The 20,129-nt window shown below is 46.7% G+C and overlaps 1 protein-coding gene across 5 annotated transcripts in view; it reads left to right on the top strand.

Moving 5' to 3' along the window:
• Positions 1-20,129, top strand: part of Eip75B (Ecdysone-induced protein 75B) — a 267,875-nt gene that overhangs the window by 228,326 nt on the left and 19,420 nt on the right. For 3 of the 5 annotated variants that reach the window (XM_086546790.1, XM_043033713.2, XM_043033716.2), the window contains exon 2: positions 10,030-10,118. In XM_086546790.1, coding sequence (XP_086402916.1) covers positions 10,030-10,118 — 89 coding nt within the window. Of the gene's footprint in view, positions 1-2,140; positions 2,447-8,921; positions 9,386-10,029; positions 10,119-20,129 lie in introns of those variants that run through there. The other 2 variants (XM_043033714.2, XM_043033715.2) reach the window with 2 other exon arrangements.

Below are 20,129 nucleotides of genomic sequence, written 5' to 3'. Positions count from 1 at the left end.
TATGTATATATATATATATATATATATATATATATATATATATATATATATATATATATATATATATAAAACTCAAGTGTAATGTAATCGTCAACCTCCAACATAACCCAGAAGGGAAGTCGGATGTGACGAAGACAACCAGGAGGAACGAACGAGTGTGGTTGCAGCCATCATTTCCATTCCCTCACGCCCACCCACCCATCCACCCACCCACCCACCTCCCTTCGCTAACCACACATCCCCGCCCGTCATTGAGCGTTCACGGTTGCTTGCCGTGACCACCGCCCAACTCACGCCCGTCTTCAGGTCGCTGCAACTTCCTGGTAACCGCCCCCTCTCCTTCCCCACCCCTCCCACTCCCCCACACCCTCTTCCTCCTCCCCTCCCCCTCCTCCCTACCCCGCTACTCACTTCTCTTAGCTTCGTTGTCTTCCTGTTTGCTGTTCTTTGCATTTGCATGTTTTATTCTTACTGTTGCCACATCATTTCTATCTCTTTGCTCTTTTTTCACTCTCTCCTGTGATTTTGGCGGTCCTCCGGAGTTAATTATTTCTTTGTCGTTCCTTCTGATTGCTGCTCGTACTTTGCATTTCTTTTATTGTCACTCGCATTTATAGTTTTATTAGCTGCTGTCTCCGGGTTGGGATTATAGTTGGTTCCTAGGCGGGAAAAATAACCCGGAAATCATCTGCAGCATTTACGTGCAATATCAAATTCTGTTATGACAAAGCTCCCTCTCAAACAAACAACCAAAAGAAATAACCGGAATCGCAGAATAAGTCAATAATAATCCCTGGCAATGAGGAGAAAAATGCGTGGACGTCATCGAGTTTTTAGGGGAGAGGGAAAGGGCCGAGGGGGGGGGGCGAGGGGAGGGAGACCGAGGTGAGGGGGAAAGTAATCCATGAGTAAAGAGAAGGTTGTGTTGTGATTTAATATTCAGATGTCCGACAGTTTACAGGTCATGAGGGAGCCAGGGTCATGAACCCGAGAGGCGTGTCAGCAACCGCGGGGTTAAGGGAGGTGAGCAGGTGGCACTGTTAGTGCTGATGTGAAATTCAAATAGAAAAAGGGAAGTGCGCCTCGCCGTCACATGTAGACGTTTTATTAAGAGCGGGGTAAATGTCCGGAAATACGTTTGGCACCTTACAAAAAGTGTTATTAGTCTGACTTTTTTCGCCGGGATGATTTGTATATGATAGTGATGTATACATGTTTAAAGCAAAATATCCAACTTGGGTTATACACTCGACATTGTCTTTATAGAGAATAATAAAAAAACAACAACCCTTCTAAAAATGGAACAAAGAGCTCTCGGAATGATCTACTTTAGTGCCGTCTGTCTGGGAGTGAAATGTATGCCATAATCAGAGACTTAATGAACTGGATCTATATCAAGGGCCAGAATGCCGGCACCTGCCTGCAGATCCTTGACATGCACTTCGTCAGCCGGAGAGGCAACAGAAGTGGAAAAGGGAGAGAGAGATGACGCAAGAGGTCGTAATGAAGATAGTAAGAGTAGTAAACCTGACTTAAGGAGCCGGTGGCCTCCTGCCCCGGCCCCTTCACGACTCCCAATGCCGCCGTACGAAGGAAAGGGAAACCAACGGGGCAAGACAACAGGTGAATGACACACATACTCCGATGCGGTACGGACTGCCGCTCCATACATACATCCGGGAATTTCGACCTTCGCGTCTATTTCACACACTTTTGCACTGAAATCTCCGCCGAGGTGGGTGAACCTATATAGGTAACTGACGTCAAGTTGAACGTATAGTCGAATCTTCGTTGATTTCAGACACCATTGTAGGCTTTCGTTGTAGCCACGTTGATAGTCTGGAATACGATAAAGGCGAAGAAACCCTTTACTGGTGGAGATTTTGAGCCTTAGTACTAGTGCGTTAACTGAGTCAAGTTCGGGCGATGAACTCCTCGTTGACCGTGAACCAATCAGCGATCGTCGGCGGTACCGGGTCTCAGGCTCGATCTCTCTCATTGGTGGATAGCTGCTGTGGAATATTAGCAACCTTACGTCGTCCTGGCGTTGGAGCGAAAGTTGGATGCATGGGTCAAGGCACCACGACGGGACTGTGATGCAGGGGGAACCAGGGGAAGGTGTTCTCATATTATAACTTTCACTGTGAACATGTGTGTTGTCCTGTGCGCTGTGCGGCTCCTGAATGACGAAGGGTAAACAGTGGCTCATTTACTGATAGTTTTCTGGTGTTGGAAAGCGTGCGGGTGACAGTGCCTGGCCCTACAGTTCCGCTTGCACACGGGCTAACCTTAACGTGATTGTGTTATGGACTTAGTGTGTTGAGCATCAAGATTCCCTTCCTGAAGATGATCATAACGGACAAGGATCTGCAACTGCTGCAAACGATGCCGCCTCCGCCCCCTGGAGAGCCGAGCATGCAGGAACGAGGGGACCATCTCAATTTAGGTAAGGAGCGAAAAGACTTGGAAGGGATTGATAACTGGGCAGCCATGTCTTCGCGGGTCTGGGAAGCGTCGGCAAGCTTTACTTGATGAGAATGATCTTCGCCGATGGAAAGGAAAAATCCTGTGTTTGTCATACACCGACTGTGTTGTGGGTTCTGCAAATTCCGTGTTCAATGTTGATAGTGCTGCACATGCAACCGCAAGATATTTTCTCCTGAAATGCCCAATTATATTTGCTTTCGGTTTCGTGAACTAATTTGTCTAATTTGGTACTGTACCTTTTTGTGCAACGCTTTTATTATTTCTAGGGATATTGCTATTTTGTTGTATCTAATTTAAGGATGATTTATCTCATTTAAATGATATTGTAATTAGACGAGTTATCTGTCGCGCGCTGATGATGTCGGTGGTGTTTTGTCCATGCCTTACAACTCCAAGGGAAGTCGTTGCCACTTTCTGCCGAGGAGCCTTAACATTTTTGTTGGTTATAACATTCTTCGAACTCTAAACAAGGCCAGGAATCAACGTGATTTTTCAGCGGGTAGTCACGTCTTGTAAAATTAGCGTAGGAGAAATACGAATGTTTCCTTGCTGCTACTGGTTCGAGGCTGAACATCCCTGGGAGAACTGGCGGACAAGTTTACCCTCCTGTGATAAAGCCCGATCGATTCGAGGGACACTCCGGCAGGCCCACTGCTTATTTCTGGCGGTGATTGCCATAATTGTCGAGGTGTTAAGGCGGTCGGCTGAGCGTGGCATCCGGGCCTAAGTATATGTTGGTCACGGTCCTGCGATCCTATGTAAGGAGCCTCCCATACACCTCATGCTCTGGGATACCTCATTTCCTGTGGAGGCCGAGGGAAAGGGAGAGGAGATAGTTGAGGGAAGTCACTGTTAATGACACCCGCCCCCCCCCCCCACCCAAAGCCCGCAGGTACACCTCCGTCCACCCTCATGCTCATTATTATTTAATCCTTAAGGACCTCGCGGCCCTTGAAAAAAGGATCGCTCAGACGGAGGATCTCTCAGAATGTTTATGACGGCCAGAATTCTCTCTCTTTTTTATCCTTTTTATTGAATCGTAGAAAAAGGTTGATTGTGTGATGACAAAGGCGGGTGACCTTGCCGCGGGCATCTATACCGCGGGGATACTATTTCAGGCTTATGACGATGACGTGGCCCGGGATTATTTGTGCCTCTTGCCTTACCCTGCTTGCTCCGCATCTCGGATACAAGCGCTGAAATACAAGGTTCAATGTCCAGGAATCAGATAGAACGACATACAAACATATTACAAACAAATAAACACACACACACGCACTCAGTCCCTAACTTACACACACGCATAATCGAATATACACAAATACAAAGCTTCAATACCATTATTTACACCCCCCCCAACCCGTAATCGAAAAAATCCCTTTCCTTCTTTCGCAATGGCTGGCGTCCCAAAGGCAGTGACCCTTCTATTCCTGAAGAAATAACTCCCGCCATATCCTCAAATTCGGCATCCTCCCCCCTCCCCTCCCCTCCCCTCCCCAACCTTCTTCCTCTTGTACAACCACCTTCTTCCTCCCTCCCGTGGTCTCCCCCGCTCCAGGCTGTGGTGGGACTGGGAGGGGGAGGGAGTGAGAGGGAAAGGGGGGGGGGAGGTGAGCGAATGGAAGGATGTTTGCTCCAGAATTTAGGTTGAAGGACCGGCCTGACCTTGAGAGTCCTGGGCCGAGTCCTTCTGCCTGCCTGGGTCCTGCCGCAGCACTCTCCTTCCCTCCCCTCACCCCCTCCCCCCACTTCACCTCGCGCTGTTACAAACATACACGCACGTACGCACACACACATATACTCATACACATAACAAATTCAAGCACAGATGAACACACACACACACACACACACACACACACACACTCACACACACACACACACACACACACACACACACACACACACCACACACACACACACACACACACACACACACACACACACACACACACACACACACACACACACACACACACACACACACACACACACACACCCACACAAACACACACACGCGCACATTATATATATATATATATATATATATATATATATATATATATATATATATATATATATATATATATATACATATATATACATATACATATACATACACTCGCACTCGCACTCAAACGAACAACACACAGGGAATACATCGGGAATGCAGACTGCCATTCATTGCATTCGCACTCAAAAAGGAACCATATCGTAATAACATAACACACTACCTTCAGGCCAAAAATAAATTCTCCCATTGTGTTCTTCTCATGAACAAAACATACACACGCCCTGTAAAGGTTGTACAGTATAACCGCACTGGTAAGTATTAACAGCTGCCAAAGAACTAGCACTCAAAGATGGTGTTGTCAGGCGGGTGGGCATCCTGCATTCCACGGTGCTACAAGCTTCATATCCTGCCTCTCAGATCCGATTTCAATCCCGCCTCCACTTACTCACTCTATCTATTTTTTTCTTATCACATATATTCTTTTTCAAGATATCGGTTTTATCTTCTTATCTGCCTTTGTTATTTTTAGCTGGAGTGAGTTTTTTTTCATGCTGGGTGTTGACAGCTTCAGGTATTTAATATAGTTTATCATTTTACTTTTACTTTCGTTTTGCTTTGGTTTGTTAGCCACAAACTGCCCGTCATCGTTCATCTCCTTTCAGGACTTTCTCCTTCGACTCTCCTCTTCCCCCACGTCACCCCCGCCCACTCCCGCCCCCGGTGTCCTTTGTATCCTTGACCTTGACGCTCCAAGCTACAGAAATCTTAACACCGGTTCACCCTATAAAGGCTTTACCTTAAAGAATGTTCTTTTTGGTCGTGTTCCGGCCTTAAGTGAATGTCTCGTTGGACCCTGTCACCTCGGCACGTATACTGTGCAAATGGCTCAGAGCGAATAAAAAGATAAACAATAATAATGGCGAGGCTTTCAGCCACTTAGTGTGGAAAGGTTCCGATTGTGTCGGGAAAGTTACATCACGAAGAACGAGTTGCAAGTCACAGGAGTCAGGAACTCACGGCAGCGGCCACAAGGGCACCCCCATGACGCAACGACGCCCCACAACAGGCTCTCGTTACTTGTTCTTTCAGCACCTCTTACTTTCCCTTCTCCGCACGGCCGCACCGGAATTAGATCGCGTTACTGCATCTTGCTCACGACGGAGGCCATTCTTGTCAGGCGGAGAGGCGAAGATAGGCAGATCGGGTTTGGTGAAAGGGTAAAATGACACTTGTAAGAATTTGACCATAAATTATACGGTCTCTCTCGCAAGCTCACTAAACAAGCACTGGTAGATTAGCAAGAGAAACAGACTCAGTGATGCTGATGCAGGCCGGGCTACCTAAGGCACCCACGCTCAGGACCCCCTAGCAACAAGTGAAGGACAGGACTCATTGGCCTCATCAGGTCAACGACTTTAATGGCTACATAACTATTAACATTAGACTGGAGTCAATTAAATAAGGGCACTCAAAAGGTGAGAAGCTTAATGACAGATCATTATGGACTAAACTGGTATTATTGACTGCTTGAGAAAAAAAAAGTCATTACGTGAATTCACGTTGAAAGATCAAGGAAGTACGTGGGACTTCTTCCTTGAGAGCCGCAGATGCTGGTGGCAAGGGCCAGGTCATGGAGGAGCTCCGTGGCTGGCACAAGTATCCTTAGGCTCGTCGATGACTATTTATTTATACTTCCCCTGGGTGAGTCACCTCCCCCGCGACAACAACACCCACTGGGTGCATCAATGCAGCTGGGAACAGAAACATCCGCGCCCTAAACAAGCTCAAGTGCATTTAAGCGTGTCCGCGGGACCCGTGATTGAAGCCGGGCAACATGGTCTCAGGTGGCCACCATTGTCACCGTCGGAAGGGTTGACCGCTGCAATCAGACGCGACTTGAAAACACTGGTGAAACGTCCCCTTGGGGAGAAAGGCTAGAGAGAGGCCACTCCTTATCGGCGACGTGGGTGAGAGGCGGCGTGTCCTCGTGGTTGTGGCGCGTGGTTGAAGGGACGGGTGCGTGGCAGGGCAGTGCTGTTCCTACCAGGCTGGCTGGCAAGAGGACGGGCCTTGACGTAGGGCGTTGACCGCGCCCCTGCTGCCTGTGCTGGCGACCTTCATGTGGACCAACAGTCTCAGCGCTGTGGTGGGGCTGTTGGCTGGCTGCAAGGGATGATCTTTGGCTGCTGCCCTGGTTTTGGTGGGGCCATTTTTTGTACCTTGTTTTGTCCTTTACATCATCTCAAGGTTAAATACCGGTGGTTTTGGTGGGTTATAAGTAGCTTATCAAGAAACAAGGGCTTTTAGTTGTGGGATATGTTTTACTTTTTCCTTAGAAATGCACCCTACTGTCTTATGGTTCCATTATTAAAACATTTTAAACATATAACTACAGTTCGTACGCCTTTAAGTTTCTGATTTATGAGGACACCGCGCTTGATGGTGAACACTGCATCGCGCAATATGCGAGGCGTAGTTATTCCCTGGTTTAGCCTTGAACCCGCCAGTGACTTTGATGTCCGGGCCAACGCCACCGCCGAAAAGTACTCGCTAACTCAGCACCGCATCCCTCCTCGTGTTCCCTGGGAATGAAAGAATGAAAGCACGAATAGAATATGTTGACTAGAATTATAAACAATAGTATTCGTTTATCCATGGGGTTTTAATCGTTTAAATACAATGACAAACTGCTTTATTTTGACACAAATAAAGAAAAGTAAGCGTGATTACCGAAAGGTATATTGGGTAAGTCCTGCAGAACGAGGGGGAGGGAGGCGGCGCGGAGCAAAATACGGGTGAAGGTTAGGGGTGAGTTGCCACTCACTTCCATGTGGCCCCGGGTTCCGACCCCACCTAGTTATCTTTTAAGATTAAGTTCTTATTTCAAGCGAAGGAAGTAGTACTGACACACAGATGTATTTAGAAGCATGTCTAGCTAGATTTGTGATGAAAACGAGATTCAGATATGGTTACTGAAAGCTATAAATACGAGGTTACACCTTGACATTGAAAAGACAACATTCTGTCTCACATTTAGGCTCGAGTCCGGCCCATACACGAACCCTACCATCAGCTTCCTTCTTCCTCATCCTAGCAAGGTCTTTGCAGGGGAACATGCACTTCCTGGTTAAATCATATCCTGCAGAGAAATAAAAGGGCAGTGTTCGATTGTATAAGTAATACAAAATACATTGTCTGTTAAATTGTCCTTTCGCACACGCATTTTATACAAGTCGAGCATATGCAATGGAGTTTTGTTTTCTTCACTGAATAGCGATCGTGAAACTTAGAACAGCGAGACGATGCCTTCCTATGTCTACGAGGCTGACCACGTGTAAAAGTGGCGGGCAGGCAGACTCCCTCCCTGAGCCCCACAATGGTTACCACGGAGATTTAAAAAGTGAAAGCAGAGGCGCTGGTGGGCCTCGGGACAGTCTGACCCTCGGTACAGAGTGGGTGGTGATGGACGTAAGGATAAAATTATTATATAGGGAATGGGAAGTGCAACTGCTATTTGCCCATTCCTATGGAAGCGTTTTTTTTTTATATATATTACACAAACTAAAACTATGGTTATTTACACTGAATCATGTACCAGAACTGCATCGATTTTAAAATACATTTATGTCTGTGGGGAGAATGGAAAGGGTGGTGAGGGGATACCAGATAATGTGTGGCAATATTGATCTGGTTCTGCCAACAATTTAAAACGAGGAGACGACTGGTCGATATTTTGCGGGCCAGGAGGGCAGTAAGGGAGAGAAACAGGTTTGTATTCAAAACACACATGAGGCGAGAAACAAAAGAGACTACGACTAAATATCGAATTCGCAGCGTCCTCGACTTGATCGATCACTTTTCCTTTGTAAGAATAAATATGTGAATTTTCTCTTGTCGAGAAAGAAATGTCAATTTTGTAATGCACGGTTTAGCTGTACGTATTACACAAGTAAGTATGGTGAAAAGCAAAGTCCGGAAATTATTTTATGTGATATGGAAGCGTGAAGCAGGTGGAAGTGTGGGAAGTCAGGATCCGTTTGGGCCTAAGGAGAGGGTCATTGTCCCTCAACGTGACGTCACGGAAGTTGTGACGTCACTGGCCTCGACGAAAGCTGTCAGAGGCGAGTTTGCAAGGATTGAGTTCTGCCGTTCCTTATACACACTATTCCACGTGGGAGCTGATGGTGAGGGTGTGCAAGTGCCGAGCTCTTCTGTTTATATGTTCGTACCTCCGTGGTCCTCAGGCTCCGACGTGGCTGCTAGAGCTCCCTACCCTCCACCCGTCCCCTCCCCCTGCCTCAGTGAGTGACTGGCCCCGCTCCACCCCCCCGCCCGTACACCGCCCTCCCCCTTCCCCCGCCGCCCCACACCACAGCTCGTAGTTCCAGCTCCCCGGCCCCGACACCGCCAACACGCTGCCAGTATAACATCGCCCACTTTCCCGCTCGGTCGTGGCGGCTTGACAGTGAAATCGAGTTTGGTCTCGCGCACGTGTTGACAAACTTTAATGTGCCTGTTTATGAGACGCTGTTAGAGCGGACTTTACTTTGGATATATTAATGGTGATTACCGTATTTTAACCACAGTGATAACATTGTTGAGGAAGCATAGTGCGTACAACACTTGCCTTTTTCTGATATAAAGTGACTTATCAGTGTTGAAACATTGATATCCGAGAAGGATAATGAAGATCGGTGAGAGCATACATATTTGTGTCGGATTTACCATGTGTCAGTGAGAGTTAGTGGTTGTTCCGAGTGTGTCCTGGGATACATTGAAGACCCTCTGGGAGTCTCTTGTGCATACTTGTAACAATGTATTGCGATCAGGATATGTATGAGATCCCCGCGGACTCTCAAGTCTTGGTGGACAAGACTGTGATCGGTGAGTATTCTTATCTCGATAGTGGATAGGATATTTTGTTCACAATTTTGGTTTTTAAGCATCCGTGAGAATTTATATTTACACGTAAACGATGATTTAGTTGTAATATAAGCGAGATTTATGTTGTCTATCTTACTATAATTTCAGTTTTTTTTTTCTACATTTAAATTCGGTAGAAGGACATAACCTTTCCTGATATATACCAGGACGACGTCTTTACTTGTTGATTTGTAGGAAAGAACTCGGTTTTAAGACTTCACTCTCGTTCGCTCATCCGCGTTGATGAATGAAGGAGAAAGTTTAGCACGACTTAGCAGCCTCCCGGGGTTTAAACTTCACTTTTGTTTGCGCGGTTGTGAAATTACGTACATGATTATCAAACATTAGTTGACATAAACAAATTCCGCTGTGTTGCGAATGTGATGGAGTTAGTGAAGAGAATATAATGAGGCTATAGTTTAATTCGTTGTTTACCAAATAAGTAAAGTAACAGTAACACCTGTAGCCTATCTCACACCGGCTTCACCTTGCTACAGCCTCTTTCACATGCCTTCCCCACCATGCCTTCTGGCACTCCCACCCCCTACTCCTATTTGTAACCCGAGAATGATCATGATAACTAAAATGATGTTTCTCCTCCACAGAGTTTGACGGGACGACTGTGCTGTGCCGTGTGTGTGGAGACAAGGCTTCTGGTTTCCACTATGGCGTACACTCATGCGAGGGCTGCAAGGTATGTCTCCTGCATTGTTATTGTAATTTTTTTGTCTTCTTTTGTATTTCCATCTGTGGTTGATTTCTTGGTGCCTTAGTTTGTCTTTCTTTGTTTCTGTTTATAGATGATCTCCTTTGTTTGCATGATAGAAGTTTCATGATCTAAGTAAAGCATGCATGCCTATGTGAAGCATCAGCTGTGTGCATGTGTATATGTGAGCGCGTGAATGTAAGAGAGAGAGAGAGAGAGAGAGAGAGAGAGAGAGAGAGAGAGAGAGAGAGAGAGAGAGAGAGAGAGAGAGAGAGAGAGAGAGAGAGAGAGAGAGCGAGAGCGCTTCCTCAACTCTCCCCTTGCCCAACCAGCAACACTCTCGAAAATAGACCAAGCAACTGCTGAGAACCTCCCCTCCCTCTCTCCCCTCCTCTCCCCTTGAACATAAACCCGGCTGAGGGGACAACGACCCAACCTGAGGCCGCCCACCTTCCCCTCTCTTCCCCCCATCTCTCTCTTCCTCGCTCACTCCACCCTATTCTTCATTTCTTTGTTACTCTTTATGATTTAGTTTTCTCCTTGTGACCGTTTCCTTTGGAGCAAATATTCTCAGTGAAGAAATACGGTTGTTTCCTTGTTTCTTATCGTCTTTTTACTGCATGCATTGTCTGCATGCAGCTGACAGTAAGCATATATATGTTTTTTTTTCTTTTTTTTTTACAAGACATTCTTGCATGGTCTCTTGCCTCATACTCAGGTTCAAGCATCGTCTCCATCTTCTTCCATCCCGCATGTAATGGACGCTTGAGGGTAAGTCATTGCATTGATGAGCAGGGACGTATTGCGAGACGCTGTTTACTCGGAGAAGTTTCTAGGTCTGACGTGCATACAGACTTCTGCAACTAACAGAAAGCATTTCGACATGACCCAATATTCCTGTTGACCTTTCGATGCGTCCACTGGCCTGACGCACGCGAGGCCACGCCTGGTCATTGGCCTCTTCATGGGCACGCATGACGTATCGGATATTGACAAGGTTCAGTGTTCTCGTGCAGTGGCACTGGCAGGGAAAATGGCACATGAGCGATAAGACGATAATTGGGCGAGGCCACTGCAGCCTGCTTCAAAGAAAGAAGGCAAATGGGTAAGAAAAAGTCATGCAATCAACGCATTCACAGCGAGGCAGACTGAGAGGAATGACTGGTTTCTGCCGCGTCTTTGATAACCTCTAGAGCGTCTTCGCAGTCGCCGAGGTGGAGAGGCGGCGGGAGAGTGATCGTGAGCTAAATATTGAGCCCAGATGGTCGTCGGGTTAGTGACCTTGTCTATATCGCGGAGGAGACCTCGCCAACTTGGACGGCGGCGCGATGCAGGAGGAGGAGGAGGAGGAGGAGGAGGAGGAGGAGGAGGAGGAGGAGGAGGAGGAGGAGGAGGAGGAGGAGGAGGAGGAGGAGGAGGAGGAGGAGGAGGAGGAGGAGGGGGGGGGGAGGGGGGGGAGGAGGAGGGGGGTGGGGGTGGGGGAAGGAAGGGGAAAGGAGATAGGGAGGGAGGGAGGGAGGGAGGGATAGAAGTAGGCGAGGATCCCTTCCCCTCCCACAGAAGGCGGGAGGGGAGGGGATACTCTAAGGCGCTTGCCCTGATGGCATGCAAAAATATTTAGAACGGCCGCTCGTCATGCTTACTCTAATAAGAATAGTCTCTGGGTGTCATGGCCACTGCAGGTGCCGAGGTTGCTAGGACGTGAGTTGTACATCCCTCTCCTCTCCTCCTCCTCTATCTCTCTTCCTCCCTGTGTCTGCAACACAGAGAAGGTCAAAAGGTCAGAAAAGATTGTGCGTATATATATAACTTGCCTGGGACGTAACACACCAGGCGCGTGATGTGAATGTTAATTTCCAGAATGTGACGTGGGAGCGAGGATCCTTGTAGCGCATGTCACGCCTGCTCACGTGAGGGATTTCTTACCGTGAGAAATACATTCGATTTCGTCTTAAGGTCGCGCGCAAGCAACTAAGGTTCGACGCTTTGCATTTGCCACGTACTGCAGCGCCGTCGCTTGGGCCGCCGACGGAAGCTCTCAGAGAGTCACCAAGACTTCGCTAACTAGAGTCACCTATATTCCTCGTACATTTAAGGTCTCATAGATATATCACTCCCAGTCCGTACGTGACGTCACCTTTTGCCTTGGAAAAAGATTAAAAAAAATATCTAGTGACCTCACTACCAACGCCATCACATGCTCACCCCCCCTCCTCTTAGTATACTGACCTTGTGGAAAATACTAATAGCACGTCTGACTTGCCAAGAGATGTGTTGGCAGGCGCAAGGAGGTGGCGATGGGGAGGGGGAGGGGAGGGAGAAAAAGAGGTGAAGGAAGATTTTTTCCGAGCGATTCCGATGCCTTCGGCCATGGGCAGGTTTGTCCTGAAGGGCCCTACGACACCTGTAAGCGATGGCGTGTTTCTTTGTAATGGCGTACGCGATGAACATGGCGTGATAGCATAGCCGGGGGTATGAAGCTAGTTTTTATTGCCTAATTCGTACTGCTCGGACAGGGAGCGCTGGTGTCATTGTCCTTGCGCCTTGTTGCCGCGCGTTGCTTTTGTTCCCGTTGAACACTCACGTTCTCACACCTGGCCGGGCTCACATTCACCCGGCGAAGGACAGTAGGCTCAACCTGTCCGAGCTGATGTCCCTGTGAACGCACGTCAAATTCCTTTCACATATTTACGACGAAGGCCGTCGACATCGACAACAGTCTGAAGGTTATTAGGACAATCCCCTCTCCAGCGTTACCTTGAACTCTGGGAAGTAATTTCATTTTGAGCTCTAAGGACGGGCAGCATAGAGCTCACAGCGCCAAGGTCAGACTGCGGCGGACGGTTGATTACATCGCCCACGAATATTTAATCTTGGATGTCATCCTCGCACGTTCCATGATGTCAGTGACATCACTGTCGCCAGGCACTTCAGTTAGAAAAAAACTAAAGTAGCAGGATACAAAATATAGCATGAAGACGATAAGAAAATTTAGCTCAATCTGTTTACTTGTATATATCAGCATGTCGCTGTGTTAGCTCTCGAATGGTGGAAACGACAACTTGCAGATTGTAAAATGACAAGCAAGTAATGTCACATCCTACCATATTTCTGACGGTAAAATATAAATATCGCAATGGTGGCTTAGTATGGTAAACATTCTCATGATCACGATCTGTTTCGTTTACGTAACCGGCTTAAAGTGTTTACGCGACGGTGTAATCGCCAGTCACACTGCTTGGGCTGGAAGAACGACGGTATGTCTCGGCTGAACTCTACGGATACCGCTCGCCACCTTTCACATGTCACCATACCGTCTCTAACCGGTAACAGGGTGTTCGTTTATGATGATTTTTAATGCCGCCAGAGAGAGAGAGAGAGAGAGAGAGAGAGAGAGAGAGAGAGAGAGAGAGAGAGAGAGAGAGAGAGAGAGAGAGAGAGAGAGAGAGAGAGAGAGAGAGAGAGAGAGAGAGAAAGAGAAATAGAACGAGGAGAGAGAAAGAAACAGGATAAAAAAAAGATTAGAGGGAGCGAGGGCAGAGCGAAAGAGAAGAGGGATGAGAGAGAGTTCCTGGAGCGCGACCACGGCGGTGGGGCGTCTTGAGACCTGACTCCTTACTTTCACTTTCCCGTCTTGAGACAACACGAGTGACGGGGGCGACACAACAGGAATACTCAAGGAGTCACCTCATCACTTTTAAGACGATTGTCGAAAACTCGTTCGAAAAAAAAAAGAAAAAAAAATCGAAATAAATAAACAAATTAAAATTATTGTAAGCTTGTCATAAAATAAGTAAAAGCATTTCTGACTGAGACAGGAAAAGGGACATATATTGATGATAACATTTTGTCTGTCACGAATCCACTATCATTGCTTGAAATTGCTTGAAAAATAATGTCAACATGTAACTCATTTTTTCATAGTTCTTTAACCAAATAGGAGGAGAAAATTCAAAACCGTAACTCGGAATATTCCAGAATGATATGTCTCATGTTGCTGTGAAAGCAGAAGCAAGAAGCAGGATGGTCTAGCATCGCGTGTCATGTGCTTGTTATTGTCACTATGGGGCCGGCAGGCTGAGGGTCACTCGGGGACAACTAACTCTGACACAGTTACACATATCGAACTTTCCGGGGGCGCCGACCTCACCCAGCCAGGCTCTCCGCCTCGCACGCCAAGGGCGGGCGGAGAGCAGGGAGTGTATTGATATATATATATATATATATATATATATATATATATATATATATATATATATATATATATATATATAGAGAGAGAGAGAGAGAGAGAGAGAGAGAGAGAGAGAAGAGAAGAGAAGAGAAGAGAAGAGAAGAGAAGAGAAGAGAAGAGAAGAGAAGAGAAGAGAAGAGAAGAGAAGAGAAGAGAGAGAAAGAGAAAGATAAAAAGGGAAAGACTAGGTATTACGACTTAATGCCAGTGTGCTCTGAGTAAGAGTACAGGGCTTTAAAGAGTGTTTACAAGATGAGCAAAAGTGAGGGTTTGAAGCAACGAAAGTGGTTACACCAAAGGTCACCGGGAGCCTACCATTTGGAAACTCATTTTAACACACACACACACACACACACACACACACACACACACACACACACACACACACACACACACACACACACACACACACACACACACACACACACACACGGACACATCCAGAGAGAGAGAGAGAGAGAGAGAGAGAGAGAGAGAGAGAGAGAGAGAGAGAGAAAGAGAAAGAGAAAGAGAAAGAGAAAGAGAAAGAGAAAGAGAAAGAGAAAGAGAAAGAGAAAGAGAAAGAGAAAGAGAAAGAGAAAGAGAGAAAGAGAGGGAGAGACAGAGGGGGGGGGGGGGCGTGCGTGTTGTATGTGTCTATAATCGTTTGGAAACATATGACTGAGCAGTGAAACTTTCACTACTATTACTACACACTCGTGAAAATATGGATTCACCTGTACTCGGTAGTCCCACCATAGTTTAAACCTGTTTTTAATGATTAAGCAAGGGCTAAAACAAAACACAAGTAGACTTATCTTTCTTATTTCCCCCCCAATTGTATATAAACTACGTTTTTTTAGTCCATTGATCTAGATTCGCAGCGTAATCACTATCGTTTGTATCGCACGCTTTGTTACTCATCACGTGAGCTCTCTCGGTCAATGAACTCTCGACGAAAGCGCACCAGAGAAAATGGGAACTCTTGGCTGAGGTTGTGACGTCATGGGAAGGGTAGACTCAACAAACGTTTGCCTAAACTTTGAAATCGAGTTTTATTGATGATAACTGCTTGATTTCATTTATATATATATTCCAAAGAATGTATTGCATCAAAATTAAAGTTGATTAACGGTATTCATAAAACTTGAATTAATTTTAAAGAATATTAAACAAAAACGTTTTAGAGATTATGAATAAAGAAAACAGTGATTTTTGGGGGGAAACTTAATCATTTCTCAAATTGCAAATACAAAACTTTTAGGACATTGATAGATACAAGAACACTTTATATTATTTTATAGTACACTTTTGAGAGTTACAGAGCTCAAATATAGATAATTCTCGCGATCATAGTGGTAGCCCTGCAGGCCAGGAGTATCAGCTGGTGTGCGTGATTTCCTCGGGAAAGGTGGCACGCCTGGCGAGAGGTGAATGAACTGTAGTAACCTTAGCATAGTATTTAGGATATTGGGCCCTCGCTAACCCTCGGTGAGTAATAGTAATTTAGGTCACCGAAACACTTTGTCCACACCGATTGTTAGACAAATCTCGCTCCGATGTTGCAATTAAATGATGTTTAGCGTAATTGTAATCAACTATTGATCGTTTCACGGCCGCTGCGGTTTAATGACTGGCATATTTCCAATCATGAAAGGATTTTTCCCTCTATTTAAAGCTCAAGCGCAGAACAGATTCTTATTGGATTAGATCCCAACTCAAGGTAAACCTGTTTTAGGCTGCACCAAGACAAATAGTTCACCACGTGCTTGCTCTTACACACACACACACACACACACACACACACACACACACACACACACACACACACACACACACACACACACACACACACACACACACACACACACACACACACACACACACACACACACACACACACACACACACACACACACACACACACACACACACACACACACACACACACACACACACACACGCCATTCATACACGTTCACTCGATGTCTTCATTTCACCGCCGTCGCCGACGCCGCACCCCGTGACACCGCCGCGGCCGTGACTCTTTTACTATAACTTTCGGTGATGGCGGGTTCGTGCAGAGGACGTCGAGAGGGGTGTGGGAGGAGGGGGGGGGGGTCGGAGTGAGGGGGGATTCCCTGCAGTTTTTGGTTTCTTCGTGGCGAGAAAGGGCGATACTTATCATATGCTGTATATCTCTTGTACACACCGCTATATATAGAGGCATGTTAGGGAGAAGAGAGAGATTTATTATGGTGACATACCCTATGACTTCGAGAACTTTCCTCACCCTCTTCGGATGTGAGTCTGTGCCTTCAACATGTAAGAAAAAGTGTTTAAAGAAGGAAGGGAAAAAAAAAAGAAACGGTGGGATGGAAGAGTCGTTTGTGTCCCCTACTCTAGGGACAATGGAAGGACCGTCTCTTGCATTGAGCTAGGGATCTGGGGACGAAAGGTAGGGGAGGACGGAGCTGCACTTTTTCTTTCAAATTTTGATAAGTGTTTTGCATCTCTCTCTCTCTCTCTCTCTCTCTCTCTCTCTCTCTCTCTCTCTCTCTCTCTCTCTCTCTCTCTCTCTCTCTCTCTCTCTCTCTCTCTCTCTCTCTCTCCCTCTCCCTCTCCCTCTCCCTCCCTCCCTCTCACTTTTCCTTTAAGTCATGACTATCTTTGAGTTTAAATTAGGACGGGGTTATATTTTATCTTGACGTAAGAAAATGTTCCAAATTCTAACGAAATTACGTGATAGCAGTTTATTTTATAAGCTTTCTGATATCGCACCGCGGCATGACCTACTCTCATATCTAATCGTCCCTGCAGGTCGCTGAACTCCGTGAGGACTAATGCATACCTTCCCCCTCATCCTCGCTCCCCTCCCCAAGCCCCCAACCCGGGCCAACCTCCCTTGTGATATCCTCAATTCACCCCAATTTATGATCGACGCCCAGGTATTTCGGGTGCAGAACCTGAGTGACCTGTAGTAGATGTCTAGTCTTAGTATTGCTCAAAGAGGTTAGGGGGGTGTCTGACCCTAAGTCGTCTTGTAGGTCCTGTAGAATATGGTTACTGAGCGATAAGCTCGCACCTCCCCCCTCTGCCCCTCTTTATTTCTCTCTCTCTCTCTCTCTCTCTCTCTCTCTCTCTCTCTCTCTCACACACACACACACACACACACACACACACACACACACACACACACACACACACACACACACACACACACACACACACACACACACACACACACACACACACACAAGCACAAACACAAACACACAAACGCACATATACCACTTTCCATTGCCTCTTTTTTCCTCTCATAAATGATTGGCTTTTTTATATTAGCCATTTGTACCTGTGAATGCACAGACACGCGCACGTACGCCCTTCCCCCAACGAACCTCACGGTTACGCATTAGGACATACTTTCGCTCTCACCAACGCCAAGCCAGAGGTAGAACACGATGGTTTCGCCCGAATCAAGTTTCGTTCGGCTAAAAAGATCTCAAAGGCTCTCAAACCCGACGCGTTCCTCCGTGAGCGAGACGAAATTAAGAGACTGCGCACAAACAAAAGAAGGACATGATGAAGAGAAAAAGGAACAGAAAGAAAAAGCTCTTGTATCCCCGTAAATTCGTCCGTGGCGGAGGGCTCAGCCGGATGACGACCCCCACCCCCTCCCTCCCTGTCTCCCGCTCTACCCCGCCCGGGCCAAGGGGGGAGAGAAGGGGTGAGTGACCGAGAAGTAGGTCAGGCCGCCAGGGTGCCAGGGCCGTCAGGGAGGAGGGGGGTTGGGGGAGGCGGAGGCGGAGGGGATATATGATTTTTTTTTACTCGTTTCGGAGAAATGGGACTTCTGAATTCGGGCATTTGCTTCGGTTGGAGTTTGGTTTTGTGGTTGGAGTGGCTGGACTTGGAGAAGAAGGGAGTAAGGGATTAAAAGGGGCGCCCCTCAGAGAGAGGAAGGTCGAGGGGAAGTATGATGGGGTTAGAGAGGATTAGCGAGCGTAGGGGGAGAAACTTATTTTAAGATAGAAGGGGAAAACAAGGGCACAGTGCTCAAGTGTCTACGTTTGTGTGTGTGAAGACAGAGAGGGAGAGGGCGGGGGGAGGTGATTTCGCCGTGGTTTGGTGGTTGTACAAGGATCTCACTTTCAGTCGGCTTTGTTGCCCAGTTGCGTCACGATGCAATGTTTTCCACGTCGCTGCTACCAAACCTTTGTCACTTGTCTATGCGAAGTCAGAACACGGTGTCAGAAAGAGAATATCCAACGTTATTTTTACACATTCTTTTAACTTCATCCGGCACATTTCCCTCTTCACATATTCCCATGCACACACGTCTGGCTCTCGGCGCAGATAAGATAACCCCGAGGGCAGAAGGTGAAGCGAAGAAGAGGCAAAGGCAAAGGCCGAAGGAAAGAGGGAAGGGCAGGAAAGGGTAACAGACAGTCTAGGTGGGAAATACCAAGGCGTGGGTCCCAGTCGTTGCCCTCCCTTTCCTCCTCGGGAAACACCGCCATTCTTTTTGACATAACTAACGGAATTTTTATAATGTTTCTTTTACACGGCTAAATTGGTAAGGGCAATTACGGGGATATCCGGTAGTTTCGGGAAAAGAAGAATGTTCTCCATCGCAGGTAACTTCCAAAAGGTTATTTTGGATGCAGTTTAAGAGCATTGGGAGTAGGCCTATAAATGCACATCCGCTGGTGTTTCCTTCTGGTTGTGTAGGCCGTTAGACACTAATTTTCAGTAGCATAAATAATCATCGTGAGGATTTATCCTTTGTGTTCCTCCCGCGACCAAGGGCATATGTAATCTTCCTTTGTAGAGGATACTGACCCCGGACAGTGGAAGGAAGGGAGCGGGTAAAAAAGGAGTATTGACGAAATTCATCACAGTCTTTGATTGTGAAATTTAAACAAATGTGGCGATATGGAAAATTGTTTGGATGTGTGGCAATTGTGACATGCGTGTTCCATGAGCCTGGTAAGAGTGAGTTTTTGAGGTCGTGTTTATCCAGCGCAAGGATGGGAGGGCATTGACCCTCTCGGCTCGACTAGAAGCTTATCGATCATTGATCCAAGGCCAGTCTGGTCTGGGAGCGCTGACCCATTCCTGACCTCGCTGACTGGGGCAAGCAGGCACATATACTATTACGCACATGCTATGTCAATTCACACACACACACACACACACACACACACACACACACACACACACACACACACACACACACACACACACACACACACACACACACACACACACACACACACACACACACACACACATCTCTGTCTCTTAACCGACTACCACTTTCTCTTCCCTTTCGTTCACTTATTCTTTCATGCATCCAGTTTTGCAGATCCGGTTTTGAGGAGGATGACATAGAGAGAGAGAGAGAGAGAGAGAGAGAGAGAGAGAGAGAGAGAGAGAGAGAGAGAGAGAGAGAGAGAGAGAGAGAGAGAGAGAGAGAGAGAGAGAGAGGAGGGGCAGGTAGCTCTAACGTATTTGTTTACTTCTAAAGTGCAACAAAAATCCTAGACGTCTTAGATCAGATTAAATATATTTTAAGTCAAACATAAGGATAGTCACGAAAAAGTTACCAGTTGTCTATATATCAAAGTAATCCAAGTATATTAGGTAAATCTAATGTACTTTGCACATTTTGCCAAGAAAACAAGCGAACAATCAAACTAAGGAAGGATGATTCACACGAGAAGACAAAGTATGTGAATGCACGAATGTCTCTCAGAATGCGCGCATGCGAGTACATTTCC

This window comes from Penaeus japonicus, unplaced genomic scaffold, assembly GCF_977035675.1.
Source record: "Penaeus japonicus unplaced genomic scaffold, GWHDUDI00000001_assembly GWHDUDI00000018, whole genome shotgun sequence".
Taxonomy (NCBI): domain Eukaryota; kingdom Metazoa; phylum Arthropoda; class Malacostraca; order Decapoda; family Penaeidae; genus Penaeus; species Penaeus japonicus.
The sequence above is the reverse complement of the archived record's forward strand: the minus strand, read 5'-3'. Positions and strand labels throughout refer to the sequence as shown.